General features: G+C 38.7%; 1 protein-coding gene across 3 annotated transcripts in view; it reads left to right on the top strand.

Annotated features, from left to right (window-relative positions):
- The window catches only part of LOC107853230 (cationic amino acid transporter 4, vacuolar), a 60720-nt gene that overhangs the window by 18079 nt on the left and 19109 nt on the right, over window positions 1–23532 (top strand). For 2 of the 3 annotated variants that reach the window (XM_016698227.2, XM_016698226.2), the window contains exons 4-11: window positions 1526–1660; window positions 1774–1892; window positions 1966–2062; window positions 3254–3426; window positions 3515–3581; window positions 10020–10178; window positions 10267–10379; window positions 10462–10532. In XM_016698227.2, coding sequence (XP_016553713.2) covers window positions 1526–1660; window positions 1774–1892; window positions 1966–2062; window positions 3254–3426; window positions 3515–3581; window positions 10020–10178; window positions 10267–10379; window positions 10462–10532 — 934 coding nt within the window. The remainder of the gene's footprint in view (window positions 1–1525; window positions 1661–1773; window positions 1893–1965; window positions 2063–3253; window positions 3427–3514; window positions 3582–10019; window positions 10179–10266; window positions 10380–10461; window positions 10533–23532) is intronic. The other variant, XM_016698229.2, reaches the window with a different exon arrangement.

Genomic DNA, 23532 nt, shown 5'->3' with positions numbered 1-23532 from the left:
GATGTTAGACACTTTTTCTAATTGATTATATCTTCCTCCCCCCTCCCAAAAAAAAAAAAAAAACGCATGTGCGTGCCGAATATTTTCCATTGGCCAAGCACGTGAATTTTTATTTTATTAATGGATGGTGATGAGACTCGAACCAGGACCTCAACACACATTTCTCCTCCTCTTCTTTGCCGGTAATACAACATCAAGAACAACAACATACCCTCCCACAAAGGGGGGTCTGGAGAGGGTAAAGCGTAGGCAGTCCATACCGCTACCTTAGATGAAGTAGAGAGGCTGTTTCTGATAGACCCCCAGGTCAGGACAAGTAACAGTATAACAAACATAAAAACAAACAATAGAATGGGATAACACACCATTGGATTATAAAATAAACAAGATACCCATAGAGTAATACTATAAATTATCTATCGGGAATCGCAAACATCACCAAAACACCAAGAACAAGAAACTCCAAGGCACACGCATAACACTACGACTACAGTCACAACTACTAACAAAGCACCCCTTCCTACTAGTAAGGACACACTCCTACCCACTATCCCTCTACCCTAATCCGTGTCCTCCGCACCTTCCTATCAAGGGTCATGTCCTCCGAAAGCTGTAATTGCTCCATGTCATGTCTAATCACCTTTCTTCAATATTCTTCGGCCTACCTCTACCCAGTCTGAAACCATCCATAGCCAACTGCTCACATCTTTGTACTGGGGCATCCGTGCCCCTCCTCATCACATGCCTGAACCATCTCAACCTCACTTCCTGCATCTTGTCTTCAACCGAAGCTACTCCCACTTTCCACCGAAGCCGCTTCCACCTTCTCTGTCGGTTATACTAGGTTAAAATTGCTTCATGTGTAGCATCCAATTAAAGATTATACCTTAGTAGGAGCACTTTTTTTAATAACATCTGCCAATGCCATACAATAACCCAAAAACTTTTATATTTGAGAATGTTCCACTTTATGAAATTTCAAATTTTCAAAATGAGAATCAGATTTATCAGTCTGAACCCGTAAGCTATCCAGTAGTTGAAGAAGCTTACTGTATTATTCACTTCACAATCAAGATTCCTTCTAAATTTCATTTCCTTGATTATTTCGACATTACTCAACTGTGGCCTGCTATCTGCAAAACTGAGTAAACCTGTCTTCCGGAAGAGTATCTCCCAGCCAATCATCATATCGGAAAATTATTCTCTTGCAATCCCCTCGCTCTAACTGGATCAGTTCCTTCTGCTCCTCCAATAAACTTTCTTATATTCTTCCAAAAACCCCAGCTATGAGGGAACTAACAGGATTAGTACACCAAAAATTGCTGGTACCATTTGTAATCTGAACAATTTTCTTCCACTAAGGACTTTTAACTATATCTCCACAATCACTTCAAAAAAGGCCTTTCTTCAGCAATTGTAATTTGTAATACTCAATCCACCGCCACCCCCCTCTCTCTGTTTTGCTTCTTGTAAGGTCCCCACTTCACTGGATGAAAGGACTTCTTTAACCTATTTTCATTTGCAGGCTTCGTTCTTTGGTGGTGTGGATAAACTGCCCTCAATTTTGGCTCGTCAAACCATTTTTGGTATATTAGTAGACCCTGGTGCTGCAATCTTAGTTATCATTATCACTGCCTTATTATGCACGGGGATCAAGGAGGTGCATCCTTTTCTCTCTAAATGAACTTCTCTTCAATTTCCTTTGTCTATTGTCTAACTTTTCTTCAATTGCGCTGTCATTGTACTCCTGCAACTGGAAAATCTCATATACAGAGTTCTCTTGCGCAAGCCATTATTACAACTATCAATATTAGTGCTTTAGGGTTTATCATCTTAGCTGGTGCATACCTGGGATGTAAGACTGGGTGGTCAGGTTATGAAGTTTCTAGTGGGTAAGTGGCTCTTTATGTTTTGCTGTCTTACATACCAACAACATTTGAACTGATGCATTTCTTGAGTTTCTAGGTACTTCTCTTTTGGAGTAAATGGGTTGTTGGCTGGCTCTGCGACAGTCTTCTTTTCATACATTGGTTTTGATATAGTTGCTAGCACAGCTGAGGAGGTATTAGCTTATCATACAAAGGCCTACCGTTTCCTTCACTAGTTCTCATGGTTTCCGCATGAGAAAAGTTGATTTCTTTATTTATTTTTATCTTTGAGTGCATATGATGAAAATATGAAGTTGTTCTAGTTATTATTCAATGAAATTTCTGCACCCAATTCTTAATTTCTGTATTGCATAAATCGCATAAATCTATAATTTCTTTCTAAACCTCGTACTTCTCCGTTACAAACTTGATTTCTTCCCATCTGCCTAAGCCTTGATGGCAGAACTACCAGGTATTGAGTATGTAAACTATGTGGTGGATACACTAACAAATAAGCCAATTCTTCTTCCATGAGGGACTTCAATGAAGCAATACCTCTATGGTGGGAGGTAATCGGTACCTGATGGAATAGTATCGCACACATGCTGGCCTGAGATTACTGCCATTAAGCAAAACATGGTCATATGCCTTATGCAGTTTAATTACTTGCCTATCCACTCTCATCCTAAAGTCTACTGATTTATTTGTAATCAAAGCCACATTATTCTTTCTTCTATTAGTAAAGCATTCTATGAGGGCGACACCATGATATTTGTGACCTTATTCTCCATCCTACTCTTAGCAGTCTCACATACTTCCTCATCCAAGAACTTCTTCGTCCCCTAAGATAATCTTCTTAGCAGGTTCACATACTTCCTCATCCAAGAACTTCTTCATCCCCTAAGATAATCTTCTCCTCAAGTTTTGACCTCCATTCCACATCTTCATTATAGGGTCATACATAGAATTCTTCATTTGTGGTCCCTCTCTTGCTCTTCTCACTAACTTTTATTTCTCCCACCCTCAAACTCCAAATCTCTTTTGCATCATAAAATTCCTCTTTTTTTGGGGGATAAAGATCCATAAAATTCCTCATATCAGCAATAGCCATCCAATAAAAGAATTTTGTGCTGCAATATCTAGTATAATCGGATAATGCTACGAATTTGTACATACATGTTTTCTTAAAGAAGCACTGGTGTAGAACAATTAATTATTGTGATTTTCTCTTCATCTGTACGACAGGTTTAAATATTTTTACATCTTTTTTGTTGGCTTAAAAGTTGCTGTTTGAATGGCTCTTCTGGATTCCGCATTACTGAATCTCAAGGATCTTCAATATATTTTTGTTGCAAATATGGACTTACTTACAATTGATGTAATAGGTAAAGAACCCTCAACGTGACATGCCTCTTGGTATAGGGATTGCACTATCAATATGTGCCATATTGTATATGCTGGTATCAGCTGTTATTGTTGGTTTAGTTCCATACTATGCATTGGACCCCGATACACCGATTTCCTCTGCTTTTGCAGGCTATGGCATGGAATGGGCTGTGTAAGTTTGTGACATAGCTTACCGTTTATTATTCTCAGTATGTACATTTTAGGATTTGTTTGAACTTGATTCCTTTGATGGCTTGCAGTTACATTATTACTGCTGGAGCTGTGACTGCTCTCTGTGCAAGTCTTATTGGTGCAATTATTCCACAGGTATTAAATCTATGATTATTTTTAGTTACAGAGTGTCCAGATTGCTTCAAGGGAACTAGACCAAGTAGGTTAGCAAATAACAAAAGTAACTACGGCAAAGTCAGTTTGACAACCAACAATTCTTTTACAATCTTGAGCAAGTTATAGACTAGCTGGATTAAATTTTTATCAAACTGAAACTGATTTGTCTGATGGAACATTTTTTATTAAACTGAGGAAAAAATGATGCATTTTGAAGCAGAGAGAATCTTTTTGATACGAGACGTAAAACACGAAATTGGACACAACACGAAAACAAGGACAACAAAGGAAAATGAAGCAATAACGTAAAGGATAGATAGAATGACACAAGAGAAGGAATGCAAGCAAACCACAATATACTAAATTGAGGCCCTCAAATGTAATCCGACTACAAGCACCAATTCTCCTACGAAGACCGAGAGGGACGTTGAACCCTCACAACCCACGTTTCTAGGCAATCCTTAAACTCCCAACAAGCTTAACATAAACACTCGCAAGTGTATTTCAAAACATATCCAAAATCATCTACCTAAAAATGAAAGAAAACTAGCTATTTATAGCCATGGGCTATTTATTACACAATGGACCCAAAAGTGACCCTAAAAGCTATTGGGCCCAAAAGTGACCCAAAACCCAAAACATAACAAAGTAGTCTTCATTCTTCCGATCTCCTCATGGGGGATCGCAATATTCCTCTTCATCCTTAAACCGTGGCCATGATGCACTTTCACTTGTATCATCCTCTCCTTCTTGAAGAGAATTTGTCCTCAAATTTAAGAGTTCATTATGTTCAAGATCAAGGAATTTCGGGGAGTTCTTAGAAGTGGTAGGGAGCATAACATGTGTAGCCAAGTAAAGTGGAATGCTAAGCTCACCCTCTTGAGGCCAAACTTCCTCCATCGGCACTTTGTTGGCTAGCAAATTTGGAACGGTAAGATCCCCATCACATGGATTCACATCAATCTCCACATTTTCATCAAGATCACCAACTCCTTCCTCATGCTCCACTTCATCGTTATAGTATGGATCACCTTCTCGAAGTATGATGGCTTGTCTTGTTGGACACTCACTCATTCGGTGACCCTATCCTTGACATTTAAAGCATTGAGTACCCTTAAGATTAGGATTACCTCCTTCTCTAGGTGGATACTTTGGAGCACTCTTCTCAGTGGTTTCTTCTCAAAAGTCTTCTTAAAGTCGGAACCTTGACTCCAATTGAAGGACAATTGATTCCCTACCTTAGGCTTAGTTGCCTTCTTCTCCAACTTGATATCTCTCTCAATATCAATAGCCGCTTCTAAAAGATCATCCATCCGGGCAAACTTGTGTATTGACATTCGAGAGGAAATATCTTGATTCAATCCTACCTTAAACCGGATCTTGGTGTGCTCTTCATCCTCGTTGTAATCAAGCTTCAAGAGTAGATTTTGAAATTCATCATAGAATGCTTCAACACTCTTGTCTTCTTGTCTCAAATTGTACAACTTGGCAAGCAAGCCTTGTCTATATCTCTCCGGTACATACTTGGCTCTCATAAGGGCCTTCATAACATCCTATTAGAATATGAGTAGGAATAGGAATAGCATATAAAATCCTACTTGGAAAAGGATCGTAATGTAGTGTCCTATTAGGAAAAGAATTGGAATGTCTTGTCTATAACTAGGGCCTCAATGTAATAATGTAGTTACAATAATTCAATAATATTTTTCTCTTATATTTCTCACATGGTATCAAAACTTCCACGATCTTGGTAAAGAATCAAAGAGTTTCCGCTGCCGGCGGGCGGCTATAATCCATATATGCCGCCCGTCTGGCCAATGTTTATGTTAGCAAAAGTTGGGTCACTGACTCACTCTGTATCTTTCTAGTGATTATTTTCTTATATCTTTGCATAGCACCATGCATCTGTCCGGTGACTACTTTTTCATATCTATTTTTCTTAGCACCGTACTTCTTTTCGGTGACTGTTTTCTCATATCTAATTTGCGTAGCACCGTGCATCTTTTCGGACTACTGTCTCATATCTGAGTTGCATAGCACCATGCATCTTTCTGGTGACTCCTCAGGTTTAATTTACATAGTTCCGTACGTCTTTCCAGTGACTCCTTAGATCTTTTTCAGTAGGGTCGTGCCATCATTCTGACCCTGCCCACATAATTTCTCTTTTCCTGTAGGATCGTGCCGCCATTCCGACCCTACTCATATAACTTCTATTTCTCAATAGGGTCGTGCCATCATTCCGACCCTATACATATTTCTCTTTTTCAGTAGGGTCGGAATCGGGTCATGCCATCATTCCGACCCTACACATATTTCTCTTTTTCAGTAGGGTCGTGTCATCATTCCGACCCTACCCATATACTTTTTTCTCCTCAGATTGTAGCCACTTTTCAGCCATCAAATCTAATAATCCGGCATGTGAGCATGTTTCGGCTGAGTTTTCGGTGACTTGCATGTTCAAGATCTACTCGTCTCTTGATTTCGAGATGACCCATATATTTTATACCAGTTTTCGGCAATTTTCCAACTACACATCGACTTTACGACAATATTTACTACTTTTCGGATCATTTTTTCAGTTTGTTCTGTTTCAATTGAGGTCTCCCAGACGTCCAAAGCAGTCCTAATCAGTTTTCTTGCAGATATCTTCACCAAGTCCCTCACCGATTCTCATATTAGTTACATCCATAACAAGCTTGGTACACGTCTTCTATGCACCAGCTTGAGGGGGAGTGTTAGAATATGAGTAGGAATAGGAATAACATCTAAAATCATATTTGAAAAAGGATTGTAATGTAGTATCCTATTAGGAAAAGGATTGGAATGTATTTTCTATAAATAGGCCCTCAATGTAATAATGTAGTTACAACAATTCAATAATATTTTTCTCTTATATTTCTCACACATCCCATGGTAGATATTGACCTCCATAAAGGATCCCTTGTGTTCTCTTAGCCGATTCCCACCAAGTCAAAGCATATCCTTCAAATCGCGCAACGACATAGGTCATCTTCTTAACATCAGGCAAATCATTAGCTTGGAAGATCCTATCACATTGTGACACCTATTTGAGGTACCCTTTGGGATCACTACCTCTATGAAAGCTAGGAAGAGTGACCTTGATAGAATTGAGATCCATATAACGACCTCCATAGCCACCTTGGTCTGTTGGGACATGCCCTTGTGCACCATATGCATAACCTCTTTCAACATGTCCTACAAACTCTCCTTGAACTCTAACGGCTTGGTTTGATGGAATTTGGTATGGTGGCATTTGGTTAAGTGGAGCTTGGTAGGGTGGATTCGGATTTGGTGGCTTTTGGTAGTGTGGTATTTGGATTTGGGGTACTTGATAGGGTGGGTCGTAGGGTGGATTGAGGCCTTGTGGGTTCAATCCTTGGGGAATTTGGTAGTTTGGAACTTGAATTAGGGGTGTCTGATAGGGTGGAGTAAGGATTTGGGGAGCTTGGGTGGTATTTTGGGGCGTTTGTTGGTTGAATTGTAGTGGTCGGGCTACATGTCGTGGAGTTTGGTCGGTAGTAGTAGTGGTAAGCAAGGGAGCACTTACTTGTGGGGGAGGGTAGAACATATGGTGGAGAGTTCTAGGAGAGATGGTAGCCGAAGTATGTTGAACTTGCGCCCTTGAGGATGCTCGGAGGTGGAGTTTAGGAGTAGCATTGGAAGAATTATGGTTTCCTTCCACACTCACCATCCTTCCGTCTAAATTCATCATTCTCTCCTCCAAAATGGACAACTTCTCATTCATATCTTGCCGCATTCCCATTATTGCCTCGATCAAGTTGTCAAAGCTTGCCCCATTTGAAGTAGGTTGGATCTCATCATCCGTTGCCATAGTACCTGATTTAATGGAGTTTTGAAGTGATGAGAAGTGTTTTAGAAGTTGAATTGATGTTGGAGAAGTGTTGAATTGTGTTCGAGATGCGTTGGGGCTGATTTGCGCTCAATTTGAGGTGTTCTGTGTTGAGGTGCGTTTGGGGAATTGCTGCAGCAGGTTGGCGCATGTCCAACACACCTTGGACGCAGGAGGACCTCCCCCTACCGGTTTGAGGTGCGTTGGACCTGCTGGAGCAGACCAAGAGCACTTTGTGCAGATGCAAGGCAGGTCACCCGTCCCTCTCTCTTGAAATGACCCTTTTGCCTCTAAATGGTCTCCCCTTGTACTCTCTTGTGGAATATTCTTTAGGCACTTGTACAAACACTTTTATACACCTTTTTCTTCACTTTTGAGGATCAAACAACCACCTTTTGAGGAAAATTTCCCTTGAAGATTTGAATTTCTCCAAGAACACTCAAGAACACCAACAATTTCCAAATGCTCCAAATCTCGGAACGCGGTGAAATTTTGAACTTAGGCTATTTTCAACCTTCTAAACACATTCCAAGCATCAATTTCCTCAGATTCTCAACCAAAAATTCCAAATTTTAACTTCACCTTCTACCTTCAAACTTGAGCTTCTCAACAATGGTAGACCCTCCGATTCACCTCCGATTAAGCTCAAATTCAAGGTTTAGACTCTAATGGTGTTAGGGAACAAGAATCTAACACCAAAACAGAAGAAAAACGACAAAATCAAAAACTCAAAATTTGACCTAAAGGCAAAAACGTGAATAGTGAATTTTTTTTGGATTTTCGATTTTCCAACACAACGAGACCCAAGACTAGAGTCGCACAATTCTAAGCTCGGCTCTGATACCAAATGATACGAGACGTTAAACACGAAATTGAAAACAACACGAAAACAAGGACAACAAAGGAAAATGAAGCAATAACGTAAAGGATAAATAGAATGACACAAGTGAAGGAACACAAGCAAACCACAATATACCAAATTGAGGCCCTCAAACGTAATCCGACTATAAGCACTAATTCTCCTACGAAGATCGAGAGGGACGTTGATCCCTCACAACCCACGTTTCTAGACAATCCGTAAACTCCCAACAAGCTTAACATAAACACTCGCAAGTGTATTTCAAAACATATCCAAAATCGTCTACCTAAAAATGAAAGAAAACTAGCTATTTATAGTCATGGGCTATTTATTACACAATGGACCCAAAAGTGACCCTAAAAGCTATTGGGCCCAAAAGTGACCCAAAGCCCAAAACATAACAAAGTAGTCTTCATTCTTCCGATACCCCCATGGGGGATCGCAATATTCCTCTTCGTCCCTAAACCATAGCCATGATGCACTTTCACTTGTATCATTTTCTCTCTCTTGGATTAGATCCATCTCTTTCTCCTGCGTTTTCAAGTGAATCAGGATGGCATCTCCTGTTATCTAGTCTAACCATGAACAGTTTGACCTTCACACTACCATTTTTCTACCTTTGTATCTTTCTCACTCGCTTCTTGGTTTATACTCAAGATTTTGTGGTTCCCTTCACGTCCTTTATCAAATCCCTTACTTCCGGTTATAGTTAGGACCTTGATTCACGGGGTAATGCAATCCTAAATTATAGTGATGAGAAACATAAATGAAAGGGCAGTTCTGGTGTATATGTCTCACTGAAAGAAATTTCTTGTTTGTCTTGGCAAGGAAGCTGTTCAAAATTGTAGTGCGCTATGTTTTTGGGGATTTCAAGTACGGTTGGGGTTTGGCCTGTGGGTCCCTTGTATGGCTGGACCTCCGACCATAAGTCAAAAATCATTGAAGCTTCATTCTTAAGTCTATCCATGGTCCCCATGTACGGTCCATAGGTCCAATGTATGGCCGTACCTTGTGCCATAACTCAACCCAGAATCTTCAAACTTTGTTCTTTCAATTCCTTATCAGCTCCACACTTGTGCAACGCCCCAAAATTGGGCCTTAACTCTCAAGTACGACCGTATACTTTTGGTTTGGGTCGAATTACTCACATTCAATGGGTCAAACCTTAGCCCGAAGGTACAAGGTGTTACAGGATTGGACTATTGTCTGCTTATATTATTTTTGGCAATCCTCTTCTTATGAGCAAGCTTTTAGTGTTGAATTGGCTTCAAGTTCCATTTTTTCTGAATACTATCAAAGTTAGACCCATCCCTATTCTTGGTTTATCCAATGTTGTGCCACCGTGCTATTTGTCCATGCTCCAAGTGTCTAACACTAGGCATGCAAATGTTCCACATTGGTTTAGGGAATAAGCTTTTGTCTCCTTATATTGTCTTTAGGCAATCCTTATCTCATAAGGTAGAGTTTGGAGTTGAGTTAGGCCCAAGGTGAAACTTTTTGTAGAAACAATTCTTAGCCTCTTTCTCTGATAAACTTTCTGATATTCTAAGATTCCATAATTTGGCCCCTCAACAAATCTAATATTTAGAAGATCTGTCAGCTATGATTTTTATGTTTCTTGGTGTGCGTAACTTCCTTTTGTTTTGTTCTTTTTATTTCCCTCTTTCTCTATGTGGCAAACAAATAGCCTCGAATACTGATGGCAATGGCTAGGGATGGATTGCTGCCATCATTCTTTTCAGACATCAGTAAACACACTCAAGTTCCTGTCAAAGGCACCATAGCAACTGGTATCTTTATTGCAATCCTAGCCTTCGTTATGGATGTCTCTCAGTTAGCTGGAATGGTAAGCTATAAGTAGGAAGACTTCCATGCTTAAAAGAAACGTTGGAAGAATTCAAAGAGAAGTTGGATAATTTGGCATCTTTTTGCAGGTTAGTGTTGGCACATTGCTCTCATTCACCGTAGTTGCTCTTTCAATCTTGATACTTCGATATGTTCCACCGGATGAACTGCATTACCTGCCATCTGACCAGCAATCGAATGTGTAAGTATCATTTGCACAATGATAATAAACTTGAGATTTATTGCAAAGAAGCTGAAGCTCTTCATAATTCTTGCAACAATAGTGGTCAACATCTAGATGCTCTTGGAACAGATATGGCTGAAAGACCTCTTCTTCAGAAAGATATAGCTCAAGGTATCTTCTCATGTTATTGATTGTTCAGTGAAAAGTTTATTTCAAGTTTGATGCTTTGTGACATACGTTGTGCATATAAAGGCATGCCAGATAAAATATTGGTTGGCATGCAATTACTACCCTGTCTTCTTTGTCGAAAGCTTTCTGAAAATTGTCTGACAATTACCTTCCTGTCAAGATTATAATTTGCTTCATTGGAATTCATTTTTATTATAAAAGTAATCTATAGGTGAGAGTTTGTCTTGCCCTATTTGGTCGATCTAGCTTGAAGCTTGTCCTTTTCATCTCAGTTTGTCTGCCATCTATCCTTTCAAGATGCTTAGGGAAGTTCATCATTCACTCCCGAGAGATTTCAGTATAAATCTTTTCTGTTAGTTATATGACATCTGAATCCTTTGAAAGCTGAAAATGTGCTTTGCCTAAACAAGTGCAGGTGCTTCTATATTGTTTCCTTATTTTCTGTTTTTCTTTTTTTTTTTTAAAAGATGTAGCAACAAGAATGTAAATAAACTCGTTTGCCAATATTTGTGCTCATCAGAAGGAATCTTTTAGATTCTTCTAGACAACCTAAGTTTCCTATTGATGATGCTCTCTCGTGTCTACCTATACTCACTTCACTAAGCATAATGCTAACAAAGCGTAGGAGCTAACCTTCATTTCTTTATGGACTGTATATGGAGTATCTTCTAAACCAGGCTTTATCTAAGTCTGTGTTCAGGAATGCACTCGTATCATCGCATTAGCCAGCCCCTCTCGCTGCGTGTGGCTGATGCGAGCCAACCTTACAGAAGCGGGTGCATCACAGGGTTATGCGAGATGCGAGCCGATGCAAGCGCATCATGTTGATTTTGTTCTTTGGGTCCTTTTAAATTTAAAAAAGAGTCCTTCATGTTTATTTTATGGTTTAAGGAGGAACACTTCAAACATACATAACAAGGGAAAGAAAGTTGCTACTTCAAGCCGAGTTGAGGAAGATGAGGAAGTTGAAGATGATGAGAAATATGATTTTTTTGAAGCTGGTAACTTTTATTTTAAGTAAACAAACGGTACAATACAAAGGTTGTACTGCAGCCATATTTGCAGAAGAAATCCAGATCCTATGATTCTGTCTATAATGAACCTAAGACATCAATAGTAGACACCAGATCATTAGACCAAATCTGGTTACACCAAAAACATAAGGTCAAGATAGTTTTATTACTCTATTTTTAGATTTTTGCATTATTTTTAGCCAAATCTTGGACCTCTATGCATACCTTGATCTGTATCCCCGAATCATAAAATTTAGATATGAAGGATCTAGATCCGCACCTGGATTGAACAGCCGCAACCGAGTCCAAGCAACTTAGGGCGTTACAGGAGTTGTTGGAGTTATCATTTTTGTTTTGTTTGTACTGGATATGCATGTATAAGGTACCAACACCTGTTTGTTTGCTTTGTACCTGCAGTTTGTGTCTGTCCGTCTCTTCTTCAGTTTATCCATTCTAGTATCCATCTACATTAATCAATATGTGAAGATCTCAAGAAGAAGAAAAAACTTAATTGTATTTCTTGATGAATATAGAACCCATGAGAATGGGTACTTATACAATAGATCCTGTTAGAATATGAGTAGAAATAGGAATAGCATGTAGAATCCTACTTGGAAAAGGATTGTAACGTAGTATCCTATTGGGAAAAATATTGGAATGTAGTGTCTATAAATAGAGCCTCAATGTAATAATGTAATTACAATAATTCAATAATATTTTTATCTTATATTTTCTCACATGGTATCAGAGCCAGGTCCATCTCCGTTTTGGGCTCCCGGTCCACGCACCAGTTGGGTCCTGGGCGTGAGGGGGTGTTAGAGTGGGTAAAAAGTCCCACATTGGTTGGGGAATGGACCTGTAGTTTGCTTATATGGACTTGGGTAATCCTCACCTCTTGAGCTAGCTTTTGCGGTTGAGTTCGGCCCAAGGTCCCTTCTTGACATGGTATCAGGGCTTTCACGATCTTGGTAAAGAATCAAAGAATTTTCGCTGCCGGCGGGGGCTATAATCCATATATGCCGCCCATCTGGCCAATGATTATGTTACCAAAAGTTGGGTCACTGACTCACTGTGTATCTTTCTAGTGATCATTTTCTCATATCTTTGCGTAGCACCATGCATCTGTCCGGTGACTACTTTTTCATAGGAAAAAGTCATCGTTTCCACCCTAAACTATACTCGAAAAGTCTAAGACACACCTAAACTATTGGAGTGACCTAATACACACCTAAACTACTTAAAAGTACAATTTTTTACCCCCTAAATTTGACGTGGAAAAAAATAATTATTTAATTAAAAAAAAGGCGTGTCTAAATTAAAAAATAACACAAAAAAAAAGAAGTTAAAATATTTCCCACCCTAGCCCCAATATCCATCTCCCTACCCCCACCCCAGCCCCAACATCCTTCTTCTTCTTCCAGCCCCAATATCCATCTCCCTACCCCCACCTCAGCCCCAACATCCTCTTCTTCTTCTCCAAATTCAAAAATTCCCAAACTGAAAATTCCAATTCCAATTCCAAGTTGCTAATGAGTTTCGAACGATTAACAATGGCTGAAATTCCTCCTTCTTCTTCTTCCCCCAATTCAATTCAACCATCAAACCTAATTATCGACCCCGTCGGAGCTGCAAATCAAGCAACTGCCGCCGGAGCTGCATTGTTGGCGATGAAATTGACGCAATTTCAGTGCCTTGCCCAGTCTTCACAGTCTGTAAGCATGTGCCGCACCTTGTCTGCTAAACAAGGTAAACATCAAGTTAGTAAAAAAAGATAACTTTTCTGCACATATAATTGGATTCCACTATGCAGAAAAGTGTATGATGGCAGAACAGGAGAGTGAACAGTATTAATCAGTTATAGTTACCTTAGGAAAGCGTAAGCTGTATTTGAGAAGCAAAAAAATGGAAGGTGAACGAGGGGAAGATGGTGTAAAACGATTGAAAAATCGTGGACTGTTTTTAGTTTTGCATTGAAGCTTTGGACTTCCAAGAGCTGACACCGCCTGAATAGCGGAGATAGGTGGTGGAGCAGTAGTGGTTCACCCCGCTGGAGCTCCAGAATAGCTTCACGCAAAAAATGCGTACAAAAGCTTTCAAAGTTCACAATTTTCTCGTTTTTTTTAATCAACAGATATAGAGAGGAATTGATATTGTGTAAGCTGAAACATCAAGGAGGATTTGGACATTGAAGAAAAAGAAAAAAAATTGACCTCATAACAATGGAGGTTTTGGACATTGAAGAAAAAAAAAAAAGTTTAAATTAGAAAGAAAAAAGAAAAATTTATGAAAATAATGAATTTATTATTTTTTTCGTATTATGCTGACTTGACAGGCTCGTGTAAAACACCGCACCACATGCAAGTGATATAATGCTTTACAGGGTGTAGAAAATTTCACTTTTAAGTAGTTTAGGTGTGTATTAGGTCATTCCAATAGTTTAGGTGTGTCTTAGGCTTTTCGGGGTCATTTGATTTGAGGTATAAAAAATCCAAGGGATAAGTTATCCCGGGATAAAATAAAAGATCACTTAATCCCTTGTTTGGTTGGATAGATTAATCCAATCCGGGATAACTTATCCCACCATTTTCCCCTTAGTGATGAGATAACTTATCCCATATACATGGTAGGATGAGTTATCCCGAGTAATACCGGGATAACTAATCCCGATATTAGTTATCCCGGGATAACAATTTCCCAACCAAACGACCCCTTCGAGTATAGTTTAGGGTGGAAATGATGATTTTTTCCCTTTTTCATATCTATTTTTCTTAGCACCGTACTTCTTTTCGGTGACTATTTTCTCATATCTGATTTGCTAGCAGCGTGCATCTTTTCGGACTACTTCTCATATTTGAGTTGCATAGCACCGAGTATCTTTCTGGTGACTCCTCAGATTTAATTTACATAGTTCCGTACGTCTTTCCGGTGACTCCTCAGATCTAATTTATATAGGGTCTTGCCATCATTCTGACCCTACCCATATAATTTTTCTTTTTTAGTAGGATCGTGCCATTATTTCGACCCTACCTATATAATTTCTCTTTTTCAGTAGGGTCATGCCATCATTCTGACCCTGCTTATATAATTTCTCTTTTTCAGTAGGATCGTGCCGTCATTCCAACCCTACCCATATTTCTCTTTTTCAGTAGGGTCGTGTCATCATTCTGACCCTGCCTATATAATTTTTTTTCGTCAGATTGTAGTCACTTTTCAGCCATCAAATCTAATAATCCGGCGTGTGAGCATATTTCGGCTAAGTTTCCGGTGACTTTCTTGTTCAAGATCTACTCTACTCGTCTCTTGATTTCGAGATGATCCATATATTTTATACCAGTTTCCGATAAATTTCTAGTGACAAATCGACTTTCTAGCGATGTTTACTATTTTTCGGATCACTTTTTTAGTTTGTTCCTTTTCAATTGAGGTTTTCCAATCATCCAGAGCCGTCCTTATCAGTTCTCTTGCAGATATCTTCACCAAGTCCCTCACCCATCCTCGTGTTAATTACATCCATAACAAGCTTGGTACATATGTCTTCTATGCACCGGTTTGAGGGGGAGTGTTAGAATATGAGTAAGAATAGGAATAACATATTGAATCCTACTTGGAAAAGGATTATAACGTAGTATCCTATTAGGAAAAGGATTGTAACGTAGTATGCTATTAGGAAAAGGATTGGAATGTAGTGTCTATAAATAGAGCCTTAATGTAATAATGTAGTTACAATAATTCAATAATATTTTTATGTTATATTTTCTCACAAATCCTAAACTAAATAAAGAAAGACAAGATCATATAATCAATTTCTAATCAATTATATTCAATACAATATCATTCTGCTCCTATAATTAAGCTATCAGTATCAATCAACACTACCCATCATGTTGGTGCAAAGATGTCATACATGCCCAACTAGCAAACCAGTGTATGAAAAGTATGTTTGTTGAGGCAACAACAATAACAACAACATACCCAGTATATTCCCACCAAGTGGTGTCTGGGGTGGGTAAGTCTGTTTGTTGAGGCCTTTGTTAAAAACATCAGCTAGTTGCTTTTCCAATGTCACATGGATCAAACTCAACATACCACTTGTAACTTTTTTCTTTGATGAAGTGTGATCAGTTTCAACATGCTTTATTTGATCATGTTGGACAGGATTTTTAGCGATACTAATTGCAGCCTTGTTGTCACAATACAAGGAAAGTTTTCCTTCTTCAAACAATCTCAATTCCTTTAGTATCTCTTGTAACCACAAAGTTCACAAACACCTGGGTCATAGCTCTATATTCTTCCTCTGCGCTTGGTCTAGCAACTACACCTTCTTGCTTCTCCAAGTGACCAGTTTTCCTCCTATGAGTGTACAGTTACCGGATATAGATCTTCTGTCATCTAGAGATCCAGCCATATCCATGTCAGTAAGTGCTTCTATTTGATGGTGGCTATGTCTGGAAAAAAAGTAGACCTTTCCCTAGAGCAGACTTCAAATACCGCAAAATGTGAAAGACGGCTTGCATATGAGGTTTCAGGAATCATGCATGAACTGACTCACCAGGATAACTGAATAGACTGTGTCTGGTCTAGGGTGAGAGAGATAAATGAGTCTTCTGACGAGCCTCAGATATCTTTCCTTATCAACTGACTGTCCAACTCCACTTTGTATTTTGTGGTTTTTTATGATGGACGATTCTGCTGGTTTGCTACCTGTTATACTGTTTCTTTCAAGAGGTCAAGATCTAAGTTGCTCGGCCTTGGGTGAGGGTGTCCTATACGGGTACGGATCTAGAGGTCGGATCCTTCGCAGTCTCAATTTAAAGATTCAGGGATATGGATCTAGGGATGGATTCGGCGAAAAATAATTTAAATAGCTAAAAATAGAGTTATAAAACATAAATTATGAGATATTATGTTGAAAACTTGAGGAGAAAATATTGTTCAAGAAAATTCTGAAAGGAGATAAAAGGAAAAGCAATAACATAGAAATTTCTATATACAAGGTATTCCATTTTCTTTAATTTCACCTTAGCTTTTTGTTTTGATTACAGAATTTCTTAAATCTGTTAGGACTTTCCTAGTCGATTTTGGTCAAAGTACCCAAAATTAGTTGACCAGATCGGGTACGGATCCCACACCCACACCCATGTCGTGTCGACACGGGTGTGGCACCGAAAGTGAAGAGTCTGAGTAACTTAGGTCAAGATTATACTTTCTTTGAGAAATAAAAATTTCTCTTTTTGATCTAGCAACCTCAATTCCCAAGAAGTATTGCAGTTTTTCAAGGTCCTTGTTCTCGAATTCCTGTGCCAACAACTTCTTCAATCGGGTTATCTCCTCGTTGTCATCTCCTGTCAAGCCGGGGGTCTATCGGAAACAACCTCTCTACTTCTTCGGGGGTAGCAGTACACTGGGCTTGTTGTTGTTGTTTTTGTTGTTGTCATCTCCTGTCATTACTATGTCATCTACATAAACTGTGAGAAGAGTGAGTTTACCCTTTTGATGTCTAATGAAGAGAGTACGATCAACATTGCTTTGTTGGTAACCGAAGGAGATCATTGATTTGCAGAATCTGTCAAACCAAGTTCTAAGAGATTGCTTCAGTCTGTACAAGGATTTCTTCAGTCTTCATACCTTTCCTCGACTTTGTTAAGTACCAAAACCAAATCCAGGAGAAATCTCTATGTACACCTCTTTGTCTAAGTCTCCATGAAGAAATGCATTCGTCACATCAAACTGTTGTAAGTCGCAATCAAGTTAGCTGCACAAGACAAAATAATTCTAATGCTTTTTATTTTTGTAATAGGGGAAAATGTCTCTGGATAATCCACTCCATAAGTCTGATTGAATCCTTTAGCCACCAATCTTGCTTTGAGCCTTTCAATGGAACCATCAATTTATGTTTTACAGTGAAGACCCATTTGCAATCAACCAACTTATTGTCCTCTGGTGATGCAACAAGTTCCCACATCTCATTCTTTGTTAACGCCTTCATTTTTTCTTTCATAGCTTCGTTCCATTTAGAATCTGCCAAAGCTTCTCTCCAATTCTAGGGAATAGACACATAAGAAATAGACACGGCAAAGGCTCTATAGGAGGTATACAAAGAATTATAGGAAACAAAGTTAGATAAAGGGTGTTAGGATGGGAAGGGTCGGAATAGGCCTACAACCTGAGATCCAAAAAAAATTCTGGGAAGAGTCACCAGAAAGTTGTAGATCTGGCCAAAAAGCTACCAAACCAAAACCCTAATTCCAGTGATCGGAAAAAGTAAAAAAATTGGTAGGAATAGGCTCAGAATGTTTCAGCGACCCCAATGGAAAAGAAAATTCCAAAAGGAAATGAATGGAAGGAGATTGTGTTGCGGACAACCAACAAGAGAGAAAACTCGACCTCTGAGATAAAAACAGAACCTTAGTGCGTCGAGGGAGATAACTCACCTCAAAAAGGCAACTATAACTGGTACGATGAAGATTTCAAGAAGAAGAAAAAGCTTCATTATTTTTCTTGATGAATGTACAACCCATGAGAATGAGTACTTATACAATGAGTCCTAAGACTAAATAAGGAAAGACAATATCACATAATCAATTCCTAAACGATTACATTCAATATAATATAATTCTACTCCTTTAGTTAAGCTATCAGTGTTAATCAACAATATGCGCTCCTGTTATCATCATAGTTGGTTGCTTGAAATCCTGTTTCAATGCTGTAACAGGATCTATGTTATCCTTGTTAACTTCATCCTCTCAACATCTTTCAATAGATTGAGCATTTAACAACATTGAAAGATCATCAAAGATTCCCAATTCTGCTGGATACCTGTAAATCAGGAAACAATATTAATGAGCAAAACAATCTCCGTGTTATCCTCCCATAGGATTTGAACATGATGGCCTGAATTGTCTCTCTGTTCACTGTGTAGTCTTCTCATCTTCTACATGATTTAGCCCTTAGACAGGGTTAGTTCAACTTGTAACTGTAATCTGTCAATTTTGCTGAATGATCTCTCAAGTTGAGAGTTATGTCATTAAATAGAAAGAATTCTCCTTGTACACCCCTAAAGATCAGCCATGAATCCCCTAATATCTGCCAGGTATCCCCTAATATTTGTCATTACATCTCTAAGAATATCTCCTATATCTAAGTATTAAAAGCTATTTACATAAATATTTACAAATATTACACATTTATAACTGAAATCTGTATGCTGAAATCTGTCCAGCTAATCTGGCTATCACTGAAATCTGTCTAGAAAACCTGCTGGACAGATATATGTCTATTATCCTAACATCCCCCCTCAAATTGATGCTGGTGAATCAAGAAGCATCAATTTGCCCATTAGAAACTGATGGCGTTGCCGGGCCATGGATTTTGTAAACACATAGGCGATTTGAAGATCACTAGATACATGTGGAAGAGTAATGACTCTCTTATCTACACATTCTCTGATATAGTGACAATCCACTTCAATATGTTTGGTCCTTTCATGAAAAACCGGATTGGTGACAATCTGAATAGCACTTGTGTTGTCAGCGTGGAGAGGAGTGGGATTACATTGAGGAAATCTAATTTCTGCAAGTAAACCACGAAGCCAAACAATCTCGGAGAAAGCAGTAGACATTGCTCGATATTCAGATTCGGTTGAAGATTTTGAAACACGCTCTTGCTTCTTGCTTTTCCAAGATATCAAAGGATCTCCGAGAAACATGCTCCAACCCGTGACGGAGCGACGGGTATCAGGACATCCAGCCCAATCAGAATCACTAAATGCATTAAGCTGAATTGGAGAACCACTGGGAAAGAATAATCCACGAGTAGATGTTCCCAAGAGATATTGAATGATGCGACGGACAACGACCAAATGTAGATGACGGGGAGCCTGCATAAATTGACTCACTTGAATTGCAAAAGAGATATGAGTAATAGTAAGATAATTTAGGCTCCCAACTAATTGCCGATACAAGTTGGATCAGGAAGATCTCCTTCCTCACGATGATACTTTACATTCAATTCCAATGGAGTATTTACGGAGGAAGATTTTTGAAGACCAGCCAAAGTAATCAAATCTTGAGTATATTTTTGTTGGTTTGAGAACACACCTAAAGAATCATAATGAACTTCCAACCCTAAAAAGTATGTAAGAGTACCAAGATCTTTCATATGAAAACAATCCTTTACCTGCTGTTTGAGGCTCGTGATAGTGAAGAGTCAGTTCCTGTGATAATAATATCATCTACATACACCAAAAGAAGAACACAACCTACAGATGTTTGTCGAAGAAACAAAGATGAGTCATATTTGCTCTGCTCAAAAGAGAATTGTAGCAAAGGAGACCGGAACTTGTCAAACCAAGCTTTGGGAGCTGGTTTTAATCCATATAAAGATCGCTTCAACTTGCATACATCTGATGTAGGTGATGAGAACAAACCAGGTGGGGGTTTCATATAAATATCTTCTTTGAGATCACCATGGAGAAAAACATTTTTGACATCCATCTGATGAAGATGCCAATTTTGTGACGCAGCAATGGCAATAATAGTGCGCACCGTAGTCATTTTTGCTACAGGTGCAAAAGTCTCCTCATAGTCCACACCATACTCTTGTTTGTTTCCAAGAACCACTAGTCGAGCCTTGTACCAATCAAGAGTTCCATCGGAATGAAGTTTAATTGAATAAACCCATTTACACCCAATTGGAAAGACATTTGAAGGACAAGGAACAATGTTCCATGTGTTATTTTCTTTTAGAGCCAAAAGTTCCTCTTTCATTGCTTTCTGTCAACATTCAAGCTTGGAGGCTTGTGAGTAACCTGTTCGAATAGACATGGTGGATAAAGTAGAAGAAAAACTATACCGTTTAGGAGGATGAGACACTCTCCTAGATCGCCGAGGGGGTTCAAGAGGAGCAGACCTTGAAAAAATTTCAGATTCTGGTTGTGGAGCAGTCTTAGGTGGCGGATCCGTTTCGAAATGGGGTAAAGTTGGCTGACGTCGTTCATAGTAAAGTTGGCTGACGTCGTTCATACACCAATCCAGTTTTGAACCGCTTAGAATAAAATGACAAATCCTCAAAAGTCAGAATAAGAAGAGAAACAGAAGATGACTCCACATTGGTGGGAAAGAAATACTGATTTTCAAAGAACACAACATTTCTAGAAACAAGAAATTTGTTAGAACTTGGATCATAACAAATAAAACCTTTGTGTGAAGTACTATAACCCATAAAAACAGATTTAGTAGACTGAATAAAAAGTTTATTGCGTTGAGAAGGAGGTAGGTGCACAAAACAAACATAACCAATATATGAAAACTATGGTAGTTAGGATACTCTGTGATAAATACGATAATATGGAGACTTAAGATTTAACACTTTAGATGGAAGTCTATTAATCAAATAAACAACAGTAGACAAAGCTTCCACCCAGTATTTAGATGGTACAGATGACTCAATCAATAAAGTATGAGTGACATCTAAAAGATGACGGTTTTTACGCTCAGCAACCCCATTTTGTTGCGGTGTATATGGGCAAGAGCGTTGTGAGATGATCCTTTTCTCAAGTAAGAAATTATTGTATTCGTGAGACATATATTCTCCACCAGAATCAGATCTTAGTATTTTGATACAAGTGGAAAACTGATTCTCAATGTAAGCCAAAAGTTTCTTGAATATGGAAAACACTTCAAATTTGGATCGAAGAAAATACACCCATGTAAACCGACTATAATCATCTATGAATGTCACAAAGTACTTGGAATAAGAATGTGAAACAATTGGTGAAATGCCCCAAACATCACTATGAATTACATCAAAACACTTTGTAGCACGACTACCAAAATTAGGAAAAAGAAGAGTTTTACTTTTGCCTAATTTACAAGTAGAACAATCAAAGGAAACTACTGAAAATTGATTTTTATTTCCTAATAGACCAGAGTTTGATAAATGAGACAACACAATTGAATTAGCTAGACGCTTATGCCAAACCTCTGCCTTACTAGTTATAGGAGTACAAGCACACGAGGAATGGAAAAATGTATAGGAAACAATCTTCCAACTTTATGGCCCTTCGGGATTATCGTCCCCACCACCTGATCCTGCACAAGGCAACCATTACGAGAAAATTTCACATCACAATTGTCATCTACTAATCGACCAACTAAAATAAGACTAGTGGAGAGCTTTGGTGATCCAAAAACATTCTTGAAAGTTTTGAGTAATATCCCCAACTTTGGTAATAGGTAAATTACTACCATTGACCACTTGAATTTTTGAGAGACCATGATACTTACGAACATTTTTTAGCTCACTAGATGAGTTGGTCATATGATTGGAAACGCCAGAATCAACAAGCCAAAGATTAGATGGAATATTGTTACCTTGTAGCCCCAAGGCTGAAAGGGCTGACACAATCATTTGTTTTACCATTTCAGGAGTAAGAACTTGTTCAGTTACTGGAGTAGCAAATTGGTTATTAGTTCCTGTTGAATATAAGTTATCAGAAGTGGAACCATTTATCTCCGCTTGGAAGGCATTGATCCTACGATTTTGAGGACTTGTGGGACAATCCTTGATTATATGCCCGTGTTGTTTACAATAATTACAAAACTTCTTACCACGATTGCTCGCAATATGGCCATATTGCTTGCATCAAAAACTGGTCTCTCTTGCTTTGCTTATAAACTGCTTGTTATAGAGACAGATTCAGCGGGTAGTTTAGCATAAATAATATCAGTAAATTCAGCCCATAAGTTCTGAAATCTTGAGAAATAATCTTGAATGAAGAGACCTCCTTAATTAGCAATTTTATGCTCTAGCTGAAAGCGCCTTGCGCTATGGTCTTAGTTGTAAACCTTTTGTAAGTAATCCCACATGGCCTTTGCTGTCTTGTATGACCTGAGATTAAGAACAATAAGAGGGTCAATGGACCCTAAAATTCATGTCATCGCCCGAGTATCTTTAATCTTCCATTGACCGAGCTTTGTAGGATCGGTAGGAGCAGGATCACTCCCATCTATATGTCCCCATAATTCTTTTCCGGTGACAAATAGTTGAAATTGAAATTCCCAAGCAGAGTAATTTTTTCCGGTGAAATGAACATGGAAGGACTCAAACTGATGTGACGCCATGTTCTTGACTAGCTAAGGGAAATAGAAACACAATGATACCAGAATGACCAAGAAGAAATTCCTAAGATGCTTAGGACAAACTATTAACAGTAACAATAGGCAATAAGCAGAGCCAAGACTTTCAAAAAAATTTTTGAAAGGAACCACAGATGAGAGAAACTAAGAATTAAAGCTGAAAAGAAGGCTCTGATACAAAGTCAGTTTTGCTGAATGATCTCTCAAGTTGAGAGTTATGTCATTAAATAGAAAGAATTCTCCTTGTACATCCCTAAAAATCTGCCATGAATCCCCTAATATCTGCCAGGTATCCCCTAATATGTGTCATTACATCTCTAAGAATATCTCCTATATCTAAGTATTAAAAGCTATTTACGTAAATATTTACAAACACTACACATTTATAACTGAAAACTGTATGCTGAAATCTGTCCAGCTAATCTGGCTATCACTGAAACCTGTCCAGAAAATCTGCTGGATAGATATATGTCTATTATCCTAACATAATCAACCTCCTCCCCTGTACTTCCAGCTCCTGAAAATAGCTAGCCATTATATATCCTTGTTCTGAAGCGAATCTAGCCAGATAATCAGCTAGTTGTGCGGACTCTTCACTATCGGTGCCGCACCCGTGTCTGTTTCTCCAAAATATACATTACTTACTGGAGAATTAGACACGCACCCGCTGACATTTTTGAAGAGTCCGAGCAACATAACTCTAAACACATGTTTCACAGATACATTCTTATTGCCCATGATTCTCCATATCTCCTCCTCCATAAGGTAGGGTGGGTGTTCAGTATTCGGTTTGGCATTTCAAAGTTCGATTTCGGTAATCGTTAATTGAAAGTA

The sequence above is a fragment of the Capsicum annuum genome, chromosome 2, assembly GCF_002878395.1.
Source record: "Capsicum annuum cultivar UCD-10X-F1 chromosome 2, UCD10Xv1.1, whole genome shotgun sequence".
Classification (NCBI taxonomy): Eukaryota; Viridiplantae; Streptophyta; class Magnoliopsida; order Solanales; family Solanaceae; genus Capsicum; species Capsicum annuum.
Note: the sequence above shows the minus strand (reverse complement) of the source record. Positions and strands in the feature narration are given on the sequence as shown.